The sequence below is a fragment of the Gorilla gorilla genome, chromosome 8 (genome assembly GCF_029281585.2).
Source record: "Gorilla gorilla gorilla isolate KB3781 chromosome 8, NHGRI_mGorGor1-v2.1_pri, whole genome shotgun sequence".
Taxonomy (NCBI): Eukaryota; Metazoa; Chordata; class Mammalia; order Primates; family Hominidae; genus Gorilla; species Gorilla gorilla.
Genome location: NC_073232.2, coordinates 22,175,836 through 22,198,693, shown reverse-complemented (window position 1 = coordinate 22,198,693; position 22,858 = coordinate 22,175,836). Strand labels below are relative to the sequence as shown.

General features: G+C 43.0%; 1 protein-coding gene and 1 pseudogene across 2 annotated transcripts in view; one reads left to right on the top strand and one right to left on the bottom strand.

The window, feature by feature from the left end:
• Positions 1–5,033, bottom strand: part of MCM10 (minichromosome maintenance 10 replication initiation factor) — a 48,453-nt gene extending 43,420 nt beyond the window's left edge. The window contains exons 1-2 of one of the 2 annotated variants that reach the window (XM_019035644.4): positions 4,953–5,033; positions 2,368–2,449 (exon numbers count right to left, since the gene is read on the bottom strand). In XM_019035644.4, the coding sequence (XP_018891189.3) occupies positions 2,368–2,374 (7 nt within the window). In that variant the 5' untranslated portion in view covers positions 2,375–2,449; positions 4,953–5,033. The remainder of the gene's footprint in view (positions 1–2,367; positions 2,450–4,952) is intronic. The other variant, XM_019035645.4, reaches the window with a different exon arrangement.
• A 3,219-nt stretch (positions 5,034–8,252) lies between these two features.
• Positions 8,253–9,831, top strand: LOC101128274 (BTB/POZ domain-containing protein 7-like; annotated as a pseudogene).
• The last annotated feature ends 13,027 nt before the right edge of the window (positions 9,832–22,858 follow it).

The window sequence follows — 22,858 nt, the reverse complement described above, 5'->3', positions numbered from 1 at the left end:
CAACCTTCACCTCCCAGGTTCAAGTGATTCTCCTGCCTCAGCCTCCCGAGTAGCTGGGATTACAGGCATGTGCCACCACGCCCGGCTAATTTTGTATTTTTAGTAGAGATGGAGTTTCTCCATGTTGGTCAGGCTGGTCTCAAACTCCTGACCTCAGGTGATCCACCTGCCTTGGCCTTTCAACGTGCTGGGATTACAGGCATGAGCCACAGCGCCCAGCCCTTGGCTTATATTTTACAGAAAAAATAGATGCAATCAGACTTCCTCATCCTTCACTCCCAACTCTGAATGTATCTTCTCTGCTTTCCCTCCTGGGACTAAGTATCTAGTGCTATTCACAGCCAATTCTTCCACTTACATTCTTATACTGGGTCCCACTTCTCAGCTTCTCAAAGACTTCATTCTACAATTACCACCTCTCTGGCTCCTGCATCCCCAATTTCTCCCTCTCCTCTGAAGCACTCCTATCAGCATACAAAGACATAGCAGTGTCTCCCATCTACTAACTACCAGTTTATTATTTTGTTATCTTGCTCCCTCCACTAAAATATAAGCAGGAACATTATTCAACAGTATATCCCAAGTACCATACACTTTCCGATTTCCTCTACACTGGCCAAATTGTGAACCCATGCCAATCAAATGAGATTTTCTTATTTAACATTATGATTTCTTTTTCCTCTTTTTTTTTTTTTTTCCGAGACGGAGTCTTGCTCTGTCACCCAGGCTGGAGGTGCAGTAGTGGGATCTCGATGCAATGCAACCTCTGCCTCCCAGATTCAAGCGATCCTCCAGCCTCAGCCTCCTGAGTAGCTGGGATTACAGGCACATGCCACCACACCAGGTTAATTTTTGTAGTTTTAGTAGAAATGGGGTTTCACTATGTTAGCCAGGCTGGCCTCGAACTCCTGACCTCAGGTGATCCACCCACCTTGGCCTCCCAAAGTGCTGGGATTATACAGGCATGAGCCACCGCACCCAGCCTAAACATTATGATTTCTTTTTTCTTGACCTATACTGTTTCCAGATAGATACTATGATTTCTTAGAGAACAGGTATCCATTCACCTCTTATTTTCATGTCAATCTGATAGCAAAAAGTGATGCTTTGTATTATATAACCTGCCCTGTAGGCAATTTGCCAATTTTAAGAAACAGGAAACTACCATGATAGCATCAGGCAATGAGTTTCACATAAGGAATAACCCCTTATCTGAGGGTTTATTTTCTGTGGTTTTGATTTTCCATGGTCACTGTGGTTGAGGACAGTACAATGGATACTTTGAGAGTGCAATACATACTTTAGAGAGAGACCACATTCACATAACTTTTATTACAGTATATTGTCATAATTGTTCCATTTTATTATTGTTGTTCATCTCTCACTGTGCCTAATTCATAAATTATACTTTATCACAGGTATGTACGTACAGGAAAAAACACAGCATGCCTAGGGTTTGGTACAATCCTGGGTTTCAGACATCTGCTGGGAGTGTGGAAACACATCTCTCAGGGACAACGGGAGTCCACTGTGCATCACAGTGTGAGGAATTTCAAGTTTTGTTTTAAAGGGCAAAGTGTAATATGTTTGAATTTTTAAAAAAAACCCAGTTTCAGATTATGAGTTCAATTATGCAACTAGATCTCTTCACAACCAGCACAATCATTTTAATTTTTTAAAAATAGAAATGAGGTCTCACTCTATTGCCCAGGCTGGTCTTGAACTCTTGGGCTCAAGCAATCCTCCCACCCCGGCCTCCCAAAGTGTTGAGATCACAGGCGTGAGCCACTGCATCCGGCCCAGCACAATCATTTCAGGTGATCGCTAATTAGTGCAACATCTCTTTTCTAGGTAAACATTTTGTACACATCCTTGCAAAATGAACAAAAATAGAAAGGATGATATTAATAAAAACTTAAGTCAGAGCTAGACTAATATCACTTCAACAGATTTCATTATCAAATGTAAACTCTGAAGTCAGACTGCCTGGTTCAAAGCCCTGCTATGCCAGCTTGAACTGTGACAAGTTACTAAACATCCCTGTTTTCCTGCCTATAAAATACGTTTGCCTGAGGACTGAATCAGTTAATTTCCACAAGGATCTTGGAGCAGTGCCTGGCCCACTGTACACCTACCAGCTATTGTAATTATGAAAGACCATGTCTGTTGCCAGAAGAAATCTCCCCTGATAAAAGCAAGTAACATTCAGTGACCTCTGTGAGATGTGAGATTGCTTCAGAACCACTAAGACAATACCTGAGGGCTGGGGAGCATTTTCACCATTTTACAAGTAGAATAAATAACAGGTCCATGGACAAAAGGTTAGTTTTCCTTGAAAGAGAGAAACAAAAAACTGCCAGGTCTTACCATCCATGCTGTCAAGAGGACAGTTGTGACAGGAAACTTCAAAGGAGGCTCAGATGCCCAGATGAGCAATGTAGAATCTTGGCTGTGTGAAAGCAATATTAGAAATGTCACTTTCAATTCTTCTCTTTCTCTCACAACACACATCCAACAAACCCAGAATCCTACCACTCCTATGGGCTCTAACCTCAGAATTCATCCAGAATCTGACCATTTCTCACCTCCTCTCTCCACACCGCCAATGCCATCTCCTTCCTTGGATGTAGCAGCTCACTTTTACTTGTCTTTAAGGTTACAGAAAGTTATTGAGCTGCAGAGCAGTTTGTAAATCACACTAGATTACGTGGATGAGATAAATTTTGAGGAAGAACTATTGGGGTTGGCTAGGTACGGTGGCTCAACGCCTGTAATACCAGCACTTTGGGAAGCTAAGGTGGGCGCATCACTTGAGGCCAGAAGTTTGAGACCAGCCTGGTCACACAGCAAGACCTTGTCTTTTTAAAAAATTACACACACACACACAAATTATTGGGGTTGATCTAAATTAGGCTATTCTTTCATTTTATTCGCGGTAATACACCTGACATCTGCGTTATCCACGACAGCTTACTGTATGATTCTACTTAGTTGCAGCCTTAGTGACAATCACGATTTTGATTCAATACTAGTCAGCAAAGCACAGAGAAACAGCGTAGCTAATTAAGACAAAGTTGTATCACTCTGTGCCCTTCTCTTTTCATTTAAGATTATTTTTTAAACTGCAAGTAAGAAAGTATAAATTTTTCTAGGCTCTTATTTAACTTACATGTGCTCTTTAGCAAGTTCAATGTCAAGGAACTAATTACAGTGATTATGGTACTTTCTTTTTTTAGACAGGATCTTGCTCTGTCGCTGGGGCTTGAGTGCACTGGTGCTATTGGCTCACTACAACCTCCGCCTCCCAGGCTCTAGTGATTCTCCTGCCCCAGCCTCCCAAGTAGCTGGGATTACAAACGTGCACTACCACACCTGGCTAATTTTTGTGTTTTTTGTAGAGACAGGGTTTCGCCATGTTGCCCAGGCTGGTCTTGAACTCCTGATGTCAAGTGATCCATCAGCCTTGGACTCCCAAAGGTGCTTTTTTTTTTTTTTGAGACGGAGTCTCTGTCACCCAGGCTGGAGTGCAATGGGGCGATCTTGGCTCACTGCAAGCTCCGCCTCCCGGGTTCACGCCATTCTCCTGCCTCAGCGTCCCGAGTAGCTGGGACTACAGGCGCCCGCCACCACGCCCGGCTAATTTTTTGCATTTTTAGTAGAGATGGGGTTTCACCGTATTAGCCAGGATGGTCTCGACCTCCTGACCTGGTGATCCGTCCGCCTTGGCCTCCCAAAGCGCTGGGATTACAGGCGTGAGCCACCGCGCCTGGCCGCTTTTTAAAAATTCATTCAACAAACATTTCCACGGATCCCTCATGTGCCACACACTGTGCTATCTACTGGGGAACCTATTGGACATTAAGCTTCCTGAGCGTTAGGAGCAAACTGTCTTGTTCAAGTCTGTAACCGGCCTCGCCTTCCCCCAAAATGAAACTGTGCACCCTCCCTCGCCCTCAAATCCACGGCCACTGACAAGTACTGTGGTCCCATCTCCAAAACACTGCTCAAATCTGCCACTTCTCTCCAACTTCACTGCCAGAACCCTAGGCCAAGCCACCGTCAACCTTTAACCCAATGACTGTGTTAGCTTTCTATGTTGGTCTCTTTGTCCCCGTGCAATCTGTTCTGCATACGACAGCCACGGTAATCTTCCCTTTCCTTAGTAACCTTTTAGGAACATAAATCAGATCATGGGGGTCCCTTCATTGAAATTCTTTAATGATTTTCCATTGCCCTTAGAAAAAATCTACAAAGCCTGCGAGGCAATGATTCATATTCTCTCTCTCTTTCCAAGCTTTCTACTCCCTCACATTTTCCACAATCCACCACGTCCAATTCTACCCACCCCGACACCCAAAACGATGCTCCAGCCCGGCCAGCCCGCTTCCACCTTCTGGAACACACTAAGCTGCTTTGAGGTCTCAGGCTCTGTCGAAGAAAGCTCCCCCCAGGTCCTTCTCGCCCTTCGGTCTCCACCTACTCATCTTTCTGAGACTTTCTGGACCACCCTGAGTCGTCCACTGTCGTGCATTTGTTTATTACCTACTCGTGCCTTTAAACTGTAAGCGCCGTGAAGGCAGCGGAAATGTGATCCGAGCCCTGCACACCGTCCGCGTTCAATAATCATTGGCAAATCATGAATACGAGAAATCAATGAATGAATGAATAAAAGAAAGCCCAGGCGGCAGGCACTTGGCAAGCACTTAAAAGGCTGCGTTTAAAAGGAAGAACCCGATTCCTTAGTAGACGGCCGGCAACTCCCAGCCCCCGGCCCGGCCATGCCAGCCCCGAGCGGTCCCAAGCTACCGCCAAATCCAGATCGCGCCCACCCGAGCTCCCGGGACCCCGCGCCTCTAGCCTCGGACCCCTTGCAACCCGCGCAGAGACGTGCGAGGCGGCCCCGGCCCCGCCGCCCGAGGGTCACACGCACGCCCGGGGCCCGCGCTCCTCACCCGATGCCGGGACGCCTTCTTGGTTCACAGCCGAACCCGCCAAAATTCCAACCGGATCCCGCCCCTGCCTTGACGTCAGACGCACGCGGCAGTGGGGCCGCACTGACTGGCTACGCCAGCGAATCCCGGCCCTGGCGCAGAGCAATCGGATTGGTTTACGTCATTGGACGACCTCTTTGTTGGGGGCAAGGGACCTTCCTGTCGGTAGAAGCCAGTCTCCTTTAGGTAAAATAGAGTGTCTGGCGCCCCCTGGTGCCGGGAAGTTTAAGTCGTCCCACCCAGTATTTTCCCTGCGGTCCCATCTCAACTCCTGACGCTCTGGGACCGACTGTTCCTTTGTCAGCCTTATGTCCATTCGAAATGTTTGGGCTCAGGACCAAACAGATCCGGTCCACTTTTACCCTGTCTGACCTTGGGGAAGTGCCTGATCTCTCTGAGTTTCCCCTTCACCATCTGTGCAGTGAGGGAAAGGGTAGATGACATCTTTTACACTGAAACCACCGTTTCCCGAGTAAATCCTGGTCCATAGATTTTGGGACTTCTAAGGGGCGTCAGGGCTGAAAAGAACTTATCAGCAGACCATATCTTTCACAGATTTTTTTTCAGTAAAATTCAGGCCTCTTTAATTTACATTCTAAAAAATAGTGTTTCTACATAATACTACGAACATAGTTTCTAAATGCAGAATAACATTTAGCTTTTACATAATTTCAAGGGATTGATAGCAGAAGAGACTTTGACGGACCAAATGACCACTTTAAGTCTTTTCCCCCTTTTCCTCCTTGCAGACACTATTCAGGCACTGCACTTCCCCCACTAACAATCCCTTTGGTATAAGATCCTATCTCTATCCACTACCTACTTTCATTTTCAGAACAATTAAAATCGACTTTAGGAAGACTGAAGATAAACAGTTCTGACGCCATCTACGTTGACTTTTTTCTGTGTCCTAATGGAATATTACTGCTCCATTTATGAGCTCAGCCCTATTACTTAAACCTATTGTAATTCCTATTGGCTCAGGAATAGGAATACAACCATTTCTGAGAGCTGCTAGTGTTAAAAATTCATAGTAATGGAGGAACTCTAGTAATCAAATTGAAAAAGTAAGTTTAAATGCATCACTACGGCCGGGCGCGGTGGCTCACCCCTGTAATCCCAGCACTTTGGGAGGCCGAGGTGGGCGGATCACGAGGTTAGGAGTTCCAGACCAGCCTGGCCAACATGGTGAAACCCCATCTCTACTAAACACACACACACACACACTGGGCGTAGTGGTGCGCGTCTGTAATACCAGCTACTCGGGAGGCTGAGGCGGGAGAATCGCTTGAACCCGGGAGGTGGAGATTGCAGTGATGAGCCGAGATCTCGCCACTGCACTCCAGCCTGGCGACAGAGCCAGACTCTGTCTAAATAAATAAATAAATAAATGCATCACTACATGTAGTTATTTAAAAAAAAGGTTCGTCACAGATTTATTCTTAGCCATTATGCAGAAATTCCTTGACCAATTCTGATCAGTACTCTTGAAGTTCTTTTCTTCACCTTCACTTTCCAGGTCCTCTTTGCATCCAGTTCCGTGCAAGGAGTCAGAAACAGAACCAATCTAAGCCCGCAAACCTTCCTTAAGTGAAGAATCAAGCACTTTTTATTGGAATTAGTATAGTGGTGACTTTGAGAAAAGAAGTGGAGGTGATTTTGAGAAACAGTTAGGCAAATAGATTTTTTAAAATCCATTGAATGTGGCTTTTCCGTGCCGATAGCGCTCACACAAACATTATGAAGTTTCCTAAAACCCGCCAGACTTTCTATAAGAAGTGTGGCAAGCACCAACCCCACAAAGTGACACTGTACACGAAGGACAAGGATTCTCTGTATGCCCAGGGAAAGCGGCGTTATGACAGGAAGCAGAGTGGCTATCGTGGGCAAACTAAGCCGATTTTCCAGGAAAAGGCTAAAACTACAGAAGATTGTGCCAAGGCTTGAGTGCGTTGAGCCCAGCTGCAGCTCTAAGAGAGTGCTGGCTATTAAAATCTGCAAGCATTTTGAACTGGGAGGAGGTAAGAAGAGAAACGGCCAAGTGATCCAGCTCTAAGTGTCATGTTTTCTTTTATTATGAAGACAATAAAATCTTGAGTTTATATTTTAAAAACATCCATTGAATGTGGAGATATTAGCGCGAAGGAAGCAGAGAGGGGATGGGGAGGCAGGTTTAGGATGGCTGTTGGGTTTCTCATTTATACAATAGGGTAGTTTTTGAGGTTGTGCACTGAAGTAGGAGACACAGGAAGAACGAAACATGTTTAGGGGAGAAGATAGATTTAGTTTTCTATTTCAGAATGAGATGTATGAGGGATACTGATTAAGAAAGGCACGGTAGCCAGCTTGATCTCCAGATCTGGGGTTCTAAGAAGAGGCCTGGACTCTCCTTAGAATACAAACGAAGGCCAAAAAAGAACAGCTCTGACAGTTATCAACATCTATCTAAAATGAAATCTAAAGCAAACAGCCCATATTGCAGTGGTCCTTAACCTTTTTTGGGCGGTAGGAGGATGTTTATCACAGACCCCTTTAATGTAATAAAAGTGGGCCGGGCGCTGTGGCTCATGTCTGTAATCCCAGGACTTTGGGAGGCCGAAGCTGGCAGATCACCTGAGGTCAGGAGTTCGAGACCAGCCTGGCCAACATGGTGAAACCTCATCTCTACTAAAAAATACATAAATGAGCCGGAAGTAGTGGCGCATGCTTGTAATCCCAGCTGCGCGGGAGGCTGAGGCAGTAGAATGGCTTGAACCCGGGAGACGGAGGTTGCAGTGGGCGGAGATCGGCCATTGCACTCCAGCCTAGGCAACAAGAGCAAAACTCCGCCTCAAAAAAACAAAAAACAAAACAAAAAAAAACACAAAAAGGCCAAGCCGAGCCCTTCCTGCTCCCTCTAGGAGTCAAAATGGCGGCGAGGGAAACCTGGAGCAGTCCTGGAGCCTGAGCCACTGACAGGAGAGGAGAGGGCGGCGGCGGCGGTGGGAGGAGCATGGCGGCGGTGTGCTGGCGCCGGTGCCTACCGTGGTGCTGGTGGCGGAGGCGGCGGGGGCGACGGCCGAGGTCCCTGCGGCAGCAGCAGCAGCGGCGGGAGGAGCCTCCGGGTCGATTGAACTGTGGATGCGGAACCTACGGAATACGAAGGGCAGACTGTATAGTAAACACTTGAGGATGCTTGCTGTGTGGTTCTTACAGAATGCACTGTGCGTGTGTCTGGCTGCCCACAGCCTTTCATACTTCCAGTAGTATGCACGAAAGTAAGGTCTAATGGCCCTGTTCTCATAGAAATAGATGGAAAGAGGCTGCTGGATCCAGGGTTGAAGGTTCCTAATGGCCTCTGGGATTATACTCTGAAGAACCCGCAGACGGAATGCCTGAATGACTGAAGAAAATGGGTGCTAATGCATCTCATTATCCTCATCCATGTTCCGCGAAGGTAGGGGGAAATTCACAGGCCCAACAGACTTTTATAGGGACGTCATCCTATTCTCAGCAAGGCTATGGTTGTGAATCAAAATTGTATAGCCTTGACCATGGCCATGAGAAACCACAAGACAAAAAAAAGAGGCCGGGCACGGTGGCTCACGCCTATAATCCCAGCACTTTGGGAGGCCGAGACGAGCGGATCACGACGTCAGGAGATCGAGACCATCCTGGCTAATATGGTGAAACCCTGTCTCTACTAAAAAATACAAAAAATTAGCCGGGCGTGGTGGCGGGCCCCTGTAGTCCCAGCTACTGGGGAGGCTGAGGCAGGAGAATGGCGGGAACCTGGGAGGCAGAGCTTGCGGTGAGCCGAGATCGCGCCACTGCACTCCAGCCTGGGCGACAAAGCCAGACTCTGTCTCAAAAAGGACCTCTGGCCCTGCTACCTTCAAAAAGAACTTAATTAAGCGTCGAAAATCTGATCGGTCTGCCGATCATGCCAAGCAGATGCGAGAACTCCTCTCTGGGTGGGATATTAGAGATGTCAATGCATTAGTGGAGGAATATGAGGGAAGGTGAGCATTAAAGAAGCTTTCCCTACAAGCCAGTTTGGCTAGACCGGAAGCCCGGACATTGCAGAAAGATATGGCTGATCTTTATGAGTACAAGTATCGTACTGATACAGATTTCATATTTCAAGAAACTTGTTATCCTGTTCATCGTGCCATTTTGGCAGCAAGGTGTCCATTTTTTAAAACGATGCTTTCTTCCTCACCTGAGTATGGGGCAGAGATAATAATGGACATCAATACAGCTGGTATTGATATGCCCATGTTTTCTGCTTTGTTACACTATCTTTATACAGGAGAGTTTGGAATGGAAGACTCAGGGTTTCAAAATGTCGTTATCCTTGTTCAGCTTAGTGAAGAATTCACTTGATGTAGATATGCGTGGACTCTTTGATTACATGTGTTATTATGATGTCGTCCTTAGTTTTTCTTCAGACTCTGAACTGGTTGAAGCTTTTGGTGGAAATCAGAACTGTTTAGATGAAGAGCTCAAAGCCCACAAGGCTGTTATTTCTGCATGGTCCCCATTTTTTCAAAATTTATTACAAAGGAGAATACCAACTGTTGAAGAAATCACAGATGGAACTTTGAGGACTCCCACAAGAATTATATTAGATGAGTCCATTATACCACAAAAATATGCAAAAGTGATATTACACTGTATGTATACCGACGCGGTGGACCTCTCTGTTTGGCACTGTAGCCCCTCTGTGGGGAGTCTCAGTGAAGTTCAGGCTCTCGTCGCAGGGAAGCCAAACATGACCAGGGCAGAAAAAGCCATGGAACTTTACCACACAGCACCGTTCTTGGAATTTAACATGCTTGCACAAGGTATGAAGTTCTGATTTTTAATTTTGATTTCTAGAATTATGTATTTATCTTCCAAACTGAAAATACAACTAGCGTAGTCTATGATTTCAGTGTTTGGGATGTTACAGGGTCAGTTTTTTTGAACCTTCAGTTATGACATCTGAGACAGATTGAGCATCAGTATTAATGTGGTTATTTATTTACTATGAAAATCAAGCACTCAATACTACAAAATATTTTATATATCTATCTCTATATATATATCTCTATCTATATCTATAGATAGATAAATTTATATATATCTATATATAGATAGATATCTATATATCTTTTTTATTTTATTATTATTATACTTTAAGTTTTAGGGTACATGTGCACAACGTGCAGGTTTGTTACATATGTACACATGTGCCATGTTGGTGTGCTGCACCCATTAACTCGTCATTTAGCATTAGGTATATCTCCTAATGCTATCCCTCCCCCCTCGCCCCTCCCCCCATCCCACAACAGTCCCGGTGTGTGATGCTCCCCTTCCTGTGTCCATGTGTTCTCATTGTTCAATTCCCACCTATAAGTGAGAACATGTGGTGTTTGGTTTTTTGTCCTTGGGATAGTTTGCTGAGAATGATGGTTTCCAGTTTCATCCATGTCCCTACAAAGGACATGAACTCATCATTTTTTATGGCTGCATAGTATTCCATGGTGTGTATGTGCCACATTTTCTTAATCCAGACTATCGTTGTTGGACATTTAGGTTGGTTCCAAGTCTTTGCTATTGTGAATAGTGCCGCTATAAACATACGTGTGCATGTGTCTTTATAGCAGCATGATTTATAATCCTTCAGGTATATACCCAGTAATGGGATGGCTGGATCAAATGGTATTTCTAGTTCTAGATGCCTCAGGAATCGCCGCACTGACTTCCACAATGGTTGAACTAGTTTATAGTCCCACCAACAGTGTAAAACTGTTCCTATTTCTCCACATCCTCTCCAGCACCTGTTGTTTCCTGACTTTTTAATGATTGCCATTCTAACTGGTATGAGATGGTATCTCATTGTGGTTTTGATTTGCATTTCTCTGATGCCAGTGATGATGAGCATTTCTTCGTGTGTTTTTTGGCTGCATAAATGTCTTCTTTTGAGAAGTGTCTGTTCATATCCTTCGCCCACTTTTTGATGGGGTTGTTTGTTTTTTTCTTGTAAATTTGTTTGAGTTCATTGTAGATTCCTGATATTAGCCCTTTGTCAGATGAGTAGGTTGCAAAAATTTTCTCCCATTCTGTAGGTTGCCTGTTCACTCTGATGGTAGTTTCTTTTGCTGTGCAGAAGCTCTTTAGTTTAATTAGATCCCATTTGTCAATTTTGGCTTTTGTTGCCATTGCTTTTGGTGTTTTAGATATGAAGTCCTTGCCCATGCCTATGTCCTGAATGGTATTGCCTAGGTTTTCTTCTAGGGTTTTTATGGTTTTAGGTCTAACGTTTAAATCTTTAATCCATCTTGAATTAATTTTTGTATAAGGTGTAAGGAAGGGATCTAGTTTCAGCTTTCTACATATGGCTAGCCAGTTTTCCCAGCACCATTTATTAAATAGGGAATCCTTTCCCCATTGCTTGCTTTTGTCAGGTTTGTCAAAGATCAGATAGTTGTAGATATGCGGCATTATTTCTGAGGGCTCTGTTCTGTTCCATTGGTCTATATCTCTGTTTTCGTACCAGTATCAGGCTGTTTTGGTTACTGTAGCCTTGTAGTATAGTTTGAAGTGAGGTAGCGTGATGCCTCCAGCTTTGTTCTTTTGGCTTAGGATTGACTTGGTGATGCGGGCTCTTTTTTGGTTCCATATGAACTTTACAGTAGTTTTTTCCAATTCTGTGAAGAAAGTCATTGGTAGCTTGATGGGGATGGCATTGAATCTATAAATTACCTTGGGCAGTATGGCCATTTTCATGATATTGATTCTTCCTACCCATGAGCATGGAATGTTCTTCCATTTGTTTGTATCCTCTTTTATTTCCTTGAGCAGTGGTTTGTAGTTCTCCTTGAAGAGGTCCTTCACATCCCTTGTAAGTTGGATTCCTAGGTATTTTGTTCTCTTTGAAGCAATTGTGAATGGGAGTTCACTCGTGATTTGGCTCTCTGTTTGTCTGTTATTGGTGTATAAGAATGCTTGTGATTTTTGTACTTTGATTTTGTATCCCGAGACTTTGCTGAAGTTGCTTATCCGCTTAAGGAGATTTTGGGCTGAGATGATGGAGTTTTCTAGATATACAATCATGTCATCTGCAAACAGGGACAATTTGACTTCCTCTTTTCCTAATTGAATACCCTTTATTTCTTTCTCCTGCCTGATTGCCCTGGCCAGAACTTCCAACACTATTTTGAATAGGAGTAGTGAGAGAGGGCATCCCTGTCTTATGCCAGTTTTCAATGTGAATGCTTCCAGTTTTTGCCCATTCAGTATGATACTGGCTGTGGGTTTGTCATAAATAACTCTTATTATTTTGAGATACGTCCCATCAATACCTAGTTTATTGAGAGTTTTTAGCATGAAGGGCTGTTGAATTTTGTCGAAGGCCTTTTCTGCATGTATTGAGATAATCATGTGGTTTTTGTCTTTGGCTCCACTTATTCATCTGCCTAATGGGGACAGTAATAGTTATTTCATAGGCCATCATGAGGATTAGATGAGAAAAATTTGGAAATATGCAATAGTGTGCCTGGCACCTGTAAGCATTAAATGTGTGTTAATTTATGTTCTCATTGCTCCATCGGGCACTGTTTAGGGAGATTAAGCTAACAAAGGCAGGTGCTCAGGAACTGAAAACACAACAGACTGGAGTCAGAGAAAGGAAGAGACAAATGGAAAATGTATCAGGGGAAAGCCTATCTGCTTTGGTAACTGACCAAAGGAAAGTTACCTTGGGTAGGAAAAGGAGAGGACAGTGGGCAGGTTGGCAATGCCCAGGAGACTGGCAGAACCATGGAAATAGATGAGTCTGAAAGAGCAGCTTACTGTGGATCAGACGGGGATGATGAGTTCAGTCCCAAGCTGTGGTGTGGAGATTTCCTCCTTCAGGTTTGTGACTGAAGCCAGGGGGATCTGGGTTTCAAATGTAGGTCTGGGGTGTGGGTTTAGAGAACATAGTTGAGGCTGGTGCAGTGGCTCACGCCTGTAATCCCAGCACTTTGAGAGGCTGAGGTGGGCAGATCACTTGAGGTCAGGAGTTCAAGTCCAGCCTGGCTAACATGGTGAAACCCCATTTCTACTAAAAATACAAAAAATTAGCTGGGCGTGGTGGTATGCGCCTGTAGTCCCAGCTACTTGGGAGGCTGAGGCAGGAGAATCACTTGAACCTGGGAACTGAGACCGTGTCATTGCACTCCATCTTGGGCAATAAAAGCGAAATTCCATCTCAAAAAAAAAAGAGAACGTAGTTGAGTTCTCCAAGTAGACATTGCGGAGTATCTTTGAGTGTGTTTCCTTAGCTAAGGCACCAGATCGTTAAAACAATGATTCCATCATTAGGCCCAGCAGGAGGCAAAGCTATTCAGAGTCAGACCCACTGGGAGTAATAGCCTGGTTTCTGCAACCCACCCCACTGCCACCATCGCTCCTAGGCCCCTGTTTATGTCTGACTTCACATCTTCCATGCTGGATGGTGCAGAAATCTCTAGAGTTTTATCCCAAACTTGAATTTGTCCAGCTGACTGGACAAACACCTATATCTCTGCTTAGAAATAAGTGGCCTTCTTGAGAAAGAAGAAAACCCAACCTCTTTAATTTTCATAACAGAATATTGTCTTTCTTGCCCAAATAGATGTCTATTGCTCTTCAGCCAACCTGGAGGTTACTTCCATCTAGTTACCTTGACTGATGTTTTGCAAAGGGAAGCCAATAAAGAGTCTAGTCACCCTTAGAGGCAACAGATGGCACATGTTTCCTATTCAGATCTTTTAAAAGGCCAGACTCTCGGTTAATCTGTTCAGGATCAGAAAAAGACCTGGAAACGGAAGGGGATTCTCTACAGAATATAAATTACCCCACAGGAGACAGCTTTGCAGGGCCACTTCAAAATATGTCAAAGAAATATATTTTGGGGTAAAATACTTAAGTTTCTGTCCAGGCATGCTGTCATGTGATGCTATACTAGATTCAGGTTGGAATCTCGTATCTTATTGCTACAAAGAGTCTGTTTCATCGGTCATAAGATCTCTGCTTCCCATCATGGCCTAAACTAGTTTTTCAGGTTTACTTTGGAATCCAGTTGGCCAAGAGGAGGTTTCATCCAGCTGGTTGGGGGGCTTAGTATTTTATTTTTGGTTTATGACTTAAAAGCTGCAACTAGGCCAGACACAGTGGCTCACGCCTGTAATCCCAGCACTTTGGGAGGCCGAGGCAGGTGGGTCACCTGAGGTCAAGAGTTCGAGACCAGCCTGACCAACATGGTGAAACCCTGTCTCTACTAAAAATACAAAAATTAGCTGGACATGGCCGGGCGCGGTGGCTCACGCCTGTAATCCCAGCACTTTGGGAGGCTGAGGTGGGTGGATCACGAGGTCAGGAGATCGATACCATCCTGGCTAACATAGTGAAACCCCGTCTCTACTAAAAATACAAAAAAAAAAGAAAAAAAGAAAAAAAATTAGCTGCACGTGGTGGTGCATGCCTGTAATCCCAACTACTGAGGAGGCTGAGGCAGGAGAATCACTTGAACCTGGAAGGTGGAGGTTGCAGTGAGCCGAGATCGCGCCACTGCACTCCAGCCTGGGCGACAGAGAGAGACTCTGTCTCAAAAAAAAAAAAAAAAAGCTGCAACTAGGTGTCATATCCATTTTCCCCCACTGAATTAATGATGGCATAATAAATTTAATATTTCATTAAAAATAATTCAAGTTAGCCCTTTCCTTATGGGTCACATGGAAGTGTTAACTAATATTTACAACAACCTTGATTTTCTGATGCAAACATAAATTTTAGGTGTGTTCATATTAAATAATCTTGTAGTTCAAAGTTTTTTTCATTTAAAAAAATAATAGACTTTATTTTTTTTAGAGCAGCTTCAGGATTACAGAGAAATCAGCTGGAAAGAACAGAGAGTCCCCACATAGCCCCTTCCACACACACAGTTTCCCTTCTTACTAACATCTGGCATTCGTGTGGGACATTTGTTACAATTGATACATCAATATTGATACATTATTAGTAATGACAGTCCACAGTTCATTAGGGTTCACTCTTTATGTTGTACAGTTCTATGGGTTTTGACAATGGCGTCCACCATTACAGTATCCTACAGTGTAGTTTCACTGCCCTAAAAGTCTCCCATACTCTAACTCTTCACGCCTCCCTCCCCGCAATCCTTGACAACCACTACCATCTCCATAGTTTTGCTGTTTGCATTGTCAGATGGTTGGAATAATACAGAAATCATACTTTTTCAGAATGGCTTCTTTCACTTAGCAATCTGCATTTTAAAAAGTGCAAGGAATTCCACCCCAAAATATGACTCCTTGGCATAATGAGCATTTGGAATTAAAAGTCCTTACAGATCGATAGGACTTGGAAGAGACTTTTCTCCTAGCTACACAAAGACCTGACAGATCCACCAAGAAGAGCAATGGTTTTTTTCTGCCATGTTATTTCATTGTCTATTGCAGGAATGATGATCAAGAATGTAACCAGACTTGGCCCAACCTTTTTACAAAATAATGTCTGTCTCTCAGGCTCATTCATTTTCCAGAGAGAACCAATTACAAATCAGTCTCTGTTCCCCTATCTATTCATCCCCCTAAGTATCCACTCATTCTCTCTAGTAATCATTTACTGCCCCTCAACAGAATTACCTATATTCCCTATCCCCACCTCCCTTTTGGCATGAGGTTATGTAAGTATTTGGGCCCCACTGGGATATTGGGTAATCACTCTGTGATTCTCTCCACATGCATGGTTAAATAAATTTGTATGCTTTTCCTTTATTTTTATTTATTTATTTATTTTATTTTATTTTTTGAGATGGAGTTTCGCTCTTATTGCCCAGGCTGGAGTGCAATGGCGCGATCTTGGCTCACCGCAACCTCTGCCTCCCAGGTTCAAGCAATTCTCCTGCCTCAGCCTCCTGAGTAGCTGGGATTACAGGCATGCGCCACCATGCCCGACTAATTTTGAATTTTTAGTAGAGACGGGGTTTCTCCATGTTGGTCAGGCTGGTCTCGAACTCCCGACATCAGGTGATCCAGCCGCCTCGGCCTCCCAAAGTGCTGGGATTACAGGCGTGAGCCACCGTACCCGGCTTGCCTTTTATTAATCTGCTTTATTCTGAGTTGATTTTTTCAGCGAATCTTTCGATGGCTTTCGATGGAAGCTTTCCCTTCACCCCAACACATGTAAGTCTCCTCCATGTTTTCTCATGTCCTGCTAACTAATTTATTTTTATTGCTGAATAATATTCCTTTTTATGGATGCACTGTGGTTTGGTTATCCATTCACCTACTGAAGGACATCTTAGTTGCTTCCAAGTTTTGGCCAGTATGACTAAAGCTGCTATAAATATTCATGTGCAGGTTTTGTGTGGACATAGTTTCCAACTGATTTCAGTGAATACCAAGGAGAATGATTGATGGATTATATGTTAAGAGTATGCTTGGTTTTTTTAAAGAAACTGCCAAATTTTCTTCTATAGTAGGTGGTTGTAGCATTTTGCGTATCCACCAGCAATAAATGAGAATTCCAGTTGCTCCACATCTTCATCATTTAGTCTTGTCGATGTTTTGAACTTTAGCCATTCTAATAGGTGTGTGGTGGTATCTTATTGTTGTTTTAATTAGCAATTCCCTAATGACATACGATGTGGAGCATCTTTGTCATATGCTTATTTTCCAACTGTACGTCTTCTTTGGTGAGGTATCTGTTCAGATCTTTTGCCCATTTTTATTTTTTTGAGATAGGGTTTTGCTCTGTTGCCCAGGCTGGAGTGCAGTGGCAATTATAGCTCATGGCAACCTCAAATTCCTGGGCTCAAATGCTTCTCCCACCTCAGTCCAGAGTAGCTGGGACTACAGGCATGCACCACCACACCTTGCTAATTTTTTTATTTTTAGTAAAGATGGGGGTCTCTCTATGTTGCTCAGGCTTGTCTTGAACTCCTGGCCTGAAGTTTTCCTCCCATCTTGACCTCTCAAAGTACTAGGATTACAGGTGCGAGCCACTGTACCTGGCTGCATATTTTAAAATTGAGTTTTCTTACTGTTGAGTTTTAAGAATTATTTGTATACTTTGGATACCAGTCTTTTATTAGATATGTATCCTGTAAAGATTTTCACGTAGTCTGTGGCTTGTGCTAGTTTTTGTAAAAGATGTAAGGACTATGTCTAGGTTCTTTTTTATTTGTTTGCATGTGGATGTCCAGTTATGCCAGAAACATTTATTGAAAAGCCTTTCTCCACTGAATTGGATTTGCTCCTTTGTCAAAGATTAGTTGACTGTATTCACGTGGGTCTGTTTCTCAGCTCTCAATTCTCGTCCACTGATCTATTTGCCTGTCCTTTTGGCAATGCCACACTGTCTTGATAACTGTAGCTTTATAGTAAGTCTTTAAGCCAGTGGTGTCACTTTCCCAACTTTATTCTCCTTCAATACTGTGTTGGCTATTTTAGGTCTCTTGCTTTTCCATATAAACTTTAGAATCAGTTTGTTGATACCCACAAAATAACTTGTTGAGATTTTGACTGGAATTACATTGAATCTATAGACCAAGCTGGAAGAACTGACATCTTGAATATATTGAGTCTTCCTATCTATGAACATGGAATATCTCTCCATTTAATAGATTTTATTTGGTTTATTTATTTTCTTTTTTTTTTGAGACAGAATTTTGCTCTTGCTGCCCAGGCTGGAGTGCAGTGGCGCAATCTCGGCTCACTGCAACTTCCACCTCCTGGATTCAAGCGATTCTCCTGCCTCAGCCTCCCAAGTAGCTGGGATTACAAGCGCCTGCCACCATGCCTGGCTAATTTTTGTATATTTAGTAGAGACAGCGTTTCATCATGTTGGCCAGGCTGGTTTCCAACTCCTGACTTCAGGTGATCTGCCCGCCTCAGACTCCGAAAGTGCTGGGATTACAGGCGTGAGTCACCATGCCCAGCCTATTTGATTTATTTCATCAGAGTTTTGTAGTTTTCCTCATACAGATCTTAAATGAATACTTTGGAATACCAAAGTGTTCCATTTTTTGGTGCTAATGCTAGTAGTACTATGTTTTTATATATCAAGGGGCAATGATTCATTGTTGGTATACTGGTATTGGTAATTTGTACCTTGTCTCTTTTTCTTAGTTAAGCTGGCTAGAATTTCATCAATTTTATTGATTTATTTCAGATAACCAGCTTCTGGTTTCTCTGTTGATTTCCTTGTTTGTTTCATTAATTTATGCTCTAATTTTTATTATTTCTTTTCTCCTGCTTATTTTGTACTTTGCTATTCTTTCCTAGTTTCCTAGGTGGAAGCTTATATTACTGATTTTAGTCTTTCTTCTTTTCTATATATATATTCAATACTACAAATTTCCCTCAAAACACTGTTTTCTCTGAATCCCACAAATTTTAATAGGTTATATTTTCATTTAGCTTACAATATTGCTTGAGACTTCTTCCTCAAACCATGTATTGTTTGTAGGTGTATATATATACATATATATATATATATATATATATATTTTTTTTTTTTTTTTTTTTTAGACAGACTCTTGCTCTGTTGCCCAGGCTGTAGTGCAGTGGTGCAATCTTGGCTCATTGCAACCTCTGCCTCCCAGGTTCAAGCAATTCTCCTGCTCAGCCTCCCACGTAGCTGGGACTACAGGTGCACACCGCCACACCCAGCTAATTTTTTTTTGTATTTTAGTAGACAGGGTTTCACCGTGTTGTCCAGGCTGGTCTCGAACTCCTGAACTCAGGCAATCTGCCTGCTCAGCCTCCCAAAGTGCTAAGGATTACAGGTGTGAGCCACCACGCCCAGCCTATAGGTGTATTGTTTAATCTCCATGTATTTTTGGAGTTTCCAGCTCTCTTTCTGTTATTGATTTCTCATTTAATTACATTTTGATGTGACAGCATACTTTGATTTCCATTGTTTTAAATTTGTTAAGCTGCATTTTATGGCCCAGAATGTGGCCTATCTTGGTGAATATTCTATATGAGCATGAGAAGAATGTAAATTCTGCTCTATGCAGGGTATGAAGTATTCTATAGGTGTCAGTTAGATCTAGTAGACTGATGGTGTTTAATATAGTTTGGATACCTGTCCCTTCCAAATTCCACGTTGAAGTTTGATCCCTAGTGCTGGAGGTGGGGCCTAGTGGGAGTGTCTGGGTCATGGGGGTGGATCCCTCATCAATGGCTTGGTGCCATCCTCATGGTAAGGAGTTCTGACTCTAATAGTTTCTGGGAAAACTGATTGTTAAAAAGAGCCTGGCACCTACCTCCCTTCTCTCCCTTCCTCTCACCATGCAATGCCTGCTCCCCTTTGCCTTCTGCCATGAGTGGAAGCAGCCTGAGGTCCTCATAGAAGCAGATGCTGGCTGGGCACGGTGGCTCACATCTATAATCCCAGCACTTTAGGAGGCTGGGGTAGGTGGATCACCTGCGATCAGGAGTTTGGGACCACCCATGGCGAAACTCCATCTCTACTAAAAATATAAAAATTAGCCAGGTGTGGTGTCGTGCGCCTGTAATCCCAGCTACTTGGGAGGCTGAGGCAGGAGAATTGCTTGAACCCAGGAGGTGGAGGTTTCAGTGAGTCGAGATCACGCCACTGTACTCCAGCCTTGGCGACAGCGCAAGACTCTGTGTCAAAAAAAAAAAAAAAAAAAAAGAAGCAGATGCTGATGCCATGCTTCTACAGTCTGCAGAAATGTGAGCCAAATAAACGTCTTTTCTTTGTAAATTACCCAGCCCCACACATTCCTTTATAGCAACACAAACTAAGACAGTGTTGTTCAGTTCAACTCTGTCCTTACTGGTTTTCTGCCTCCTGTACCTGTGATATTAATCACAGAGGGGTTTTAAAGCCTCCAACTGTCAGTCTCCTCAAGCTGCCATAACAAAATACCATAGTCTGGGTGGCTCAAACAACAGGAATTTATTTTTCACAACTGTGGAGACTAGATATCAGAGATCAGGGTGTGGGCAGGGTCAGAGTCTGGTGAGGGCTCTTTCCTTGGGTTGCAGATGGTTGCTTCTTGCTATGTCCTCACATGGCTTTTCCTTGGTGCATGCACACAGAGAGGGAGGAAGGGAGGGCTCTCTGGTGTGTCTTCCTGTAAGGGCACTCACTCCATCATCAAGGCCCCACCCTCGTGACCTTACCTAAACATAATTAACTCTCAAATGTCCCATCTCCAAATATCATCACACTGGGGTTAGGGCTTCAACATATCAATTCTGGGGGACACATTTTAGTCCATAATACCAACTATACTAGTGAATTCATCTATTTTTCCTTGCAGTTCTATCAATGTTTGCCTCATGCATCTTGACATTCCATTGTTAGGTGCAAACACACTCAGGATTGTTGTGTCTTCTTGGAGAACTGACCCCTTTATCATTATGTAATGTCCCTCTTTATCCTTGGTAATTTTCTTTGCTCTGAGACATCTTTGTCTGAAATTAATGTTATCTACTCCAGGTTTGTTTTGATTAGTGTTAGTATAACATATCTTTCTCCATCTTTTTAATCTATATATGTCTTTATATTAAAAGTGAGTTTCTTGTCAACGACTTGTAGTTGGGTCTTGTTTTTTGTTTTTTGTTTTTTTTGAGATGGAGTCTCACTCTGTTGCCCAGGCTGGAGTGCAGTGGCGTGATCTTGGCTAACCACAACCTCTGCCTCCCAAGTTCAAGTGATTCTCCTGCCTTAGCCTCCCCAGTAGCTGGGTCTGCAGGTGTGCACCACCGTGCCTGGCTAATTTTTGTATTTTTAGTAGCGACAGGGTTTCACTATGTTGGCCAGGCTGGTCTTGAATTCCTGACCTCATGATCCACCTGCCTTGGCCTCCCAAAGTGTTGGGATTACAGGTGTGAGCCACCGTGCCTGGCCTAGTCTTGTTTCATTTATTTATTTTTTTTAAATCCACTCTAACAGTCTAATTGGTATCTTTAGACTACTGATATTTAAAGTTACTGTTGATATAACTGGAATAATGTCTACCATGTTTATTGTTTTCTATTTGTTGCCTTTAATCTTTTTTACTGTCTTCCACTGTATTTCTGCCTTTTATGGTTTCAACTGAGCATTTTATATAATTTTCTCTCCTCTCTTAGCATATCAATCATACTAATATATATCAGTTTCCTTCACTCTGAATAACTTCTTTTAACATTTCTTGGAAGGGAAGAACTAATGGCACCAAATCCTCTTAATTACGGTTTGAAAAAGTCTATTCCTCCATCACCTTTGAAGGATTATGTCCATATATAGAGAATTCTAAATTGGTGGTTGTTCTCACTCAACACTTATTTCACTTTATTCTCTTCTTGCTTGGGTGGTTTCTGAACGTAGGTCTGATAGTTCTTATCCTTGCTTCTCTCTCCAGGTAAGGTTTTTTCCCTCTCTGGCTTCTTTCAAGATTTTCTGTCTTTGCTTTTCTATAGTTTGAATATGATATGCCTAGGTATAGATTTTGTTTTATATTTATCATGCTTGGTATTCTCTGAGCTTCCTGGATCTGTGGATTGCTGTCTGTCATTAATTTTCGAAAATTCTCAGCCATTATTACTTCAGATACTTCCTTCGTTTTCTTCTCTTTCTTCTCCTTCTGATATTTCCATTATATGCATAACTTTTATAATTAACCCATCATTCCTGAATATTCTGCTCCTTTCATTCATTCTTCTCTGTGCATTTCAGTTTTAGAAGTTTCTACTGACATTTCTTTAAGCTCACCAATTCTTTCCTTGGCCATGTCCAGTCTATTGATGAGCCCATTGGAGACACTCTTCATTCCCATCAATGTTTTGTTTTCTAGTATTTCTTTTTGATTCTTTCTTAAAATTTCCATCTCTGGTTACGTTACCCATCTTTTCCTTGCATTTTAAATACTTTTCCCATTAGAACCCTTAAGAGTATACATCATAGTTATTTTAAATACCCAGTCTCATAGCTGTCATAACTGAGTCTGCTTCTGATGCTTGGTCTATCTTTTCAAATGGTGTGGGGTGTTTTTGTCTTTGTGATGCCTTACAATATTTGTTGAAAGCCTGGCAAGATACACTGGTTAAAAGGAATGTAAGTAAACAGGCCTTCAGTGTGAGGTTTTACATTTATTTGGCCGGGAGTTAGGATGTGTTTACTATTTGCTTTTTCCACAAGTATCAGAGGCTAAAATTTCCTCTGAAGTTATTGTTTTTGTTTCCCTTGTTGTTTTGGGTTTCCATACAGGTATCTTCTTAAATAAGATCTGAGACACACAGTTTTTTCATTTGTAACCCTATTATTATACAGGGGCCCTACTGATGTGATGGTAAGGTGTAGAGGGGAGGAGAAACACTCTACAATCCTGTGATAAGTAAGGTCTCAGTCTTTTAGTGAGCCTGTGCCTCCAGGCTGTGACCTTTTAACAGTACATCTTAGGTTTCTCCCCACTCCCTCTCAGGTGACAGGAGGAAGCCTATGCAGGGCTGGGTTGGATATTTCCCTTCCTCCAGGTCAACAGGGTTCGATAAAACAATTTCTCACAACAGTAGGCCTTTTTAAGAGAACAGAATGCTCTGGCATATTTCCAAATGGCTACTCCCACCCAGATGCATGAGGGGATTTTTCTCCAGTCTTCACTTAAGAATCTGGCAGGACTCCTGGAGGTAAAAATCACAAAAGTGTAAGAGTTCTTCTAAGACTTGGCCCTCCCGGAGTTTCTAACTCTCAAGCTTGTCCACACGGAACTTCCAGCCATTCACCAATTAAGCTAGCTTAAGTTTTTCTACCATGGCACTGGCTCCAGTAGTGGTTTCTGCTTCTGAGCTTCGGATCTGGTATCCTGCAACTCTCTGTATTATCCTGTCTTTCCAATTTTG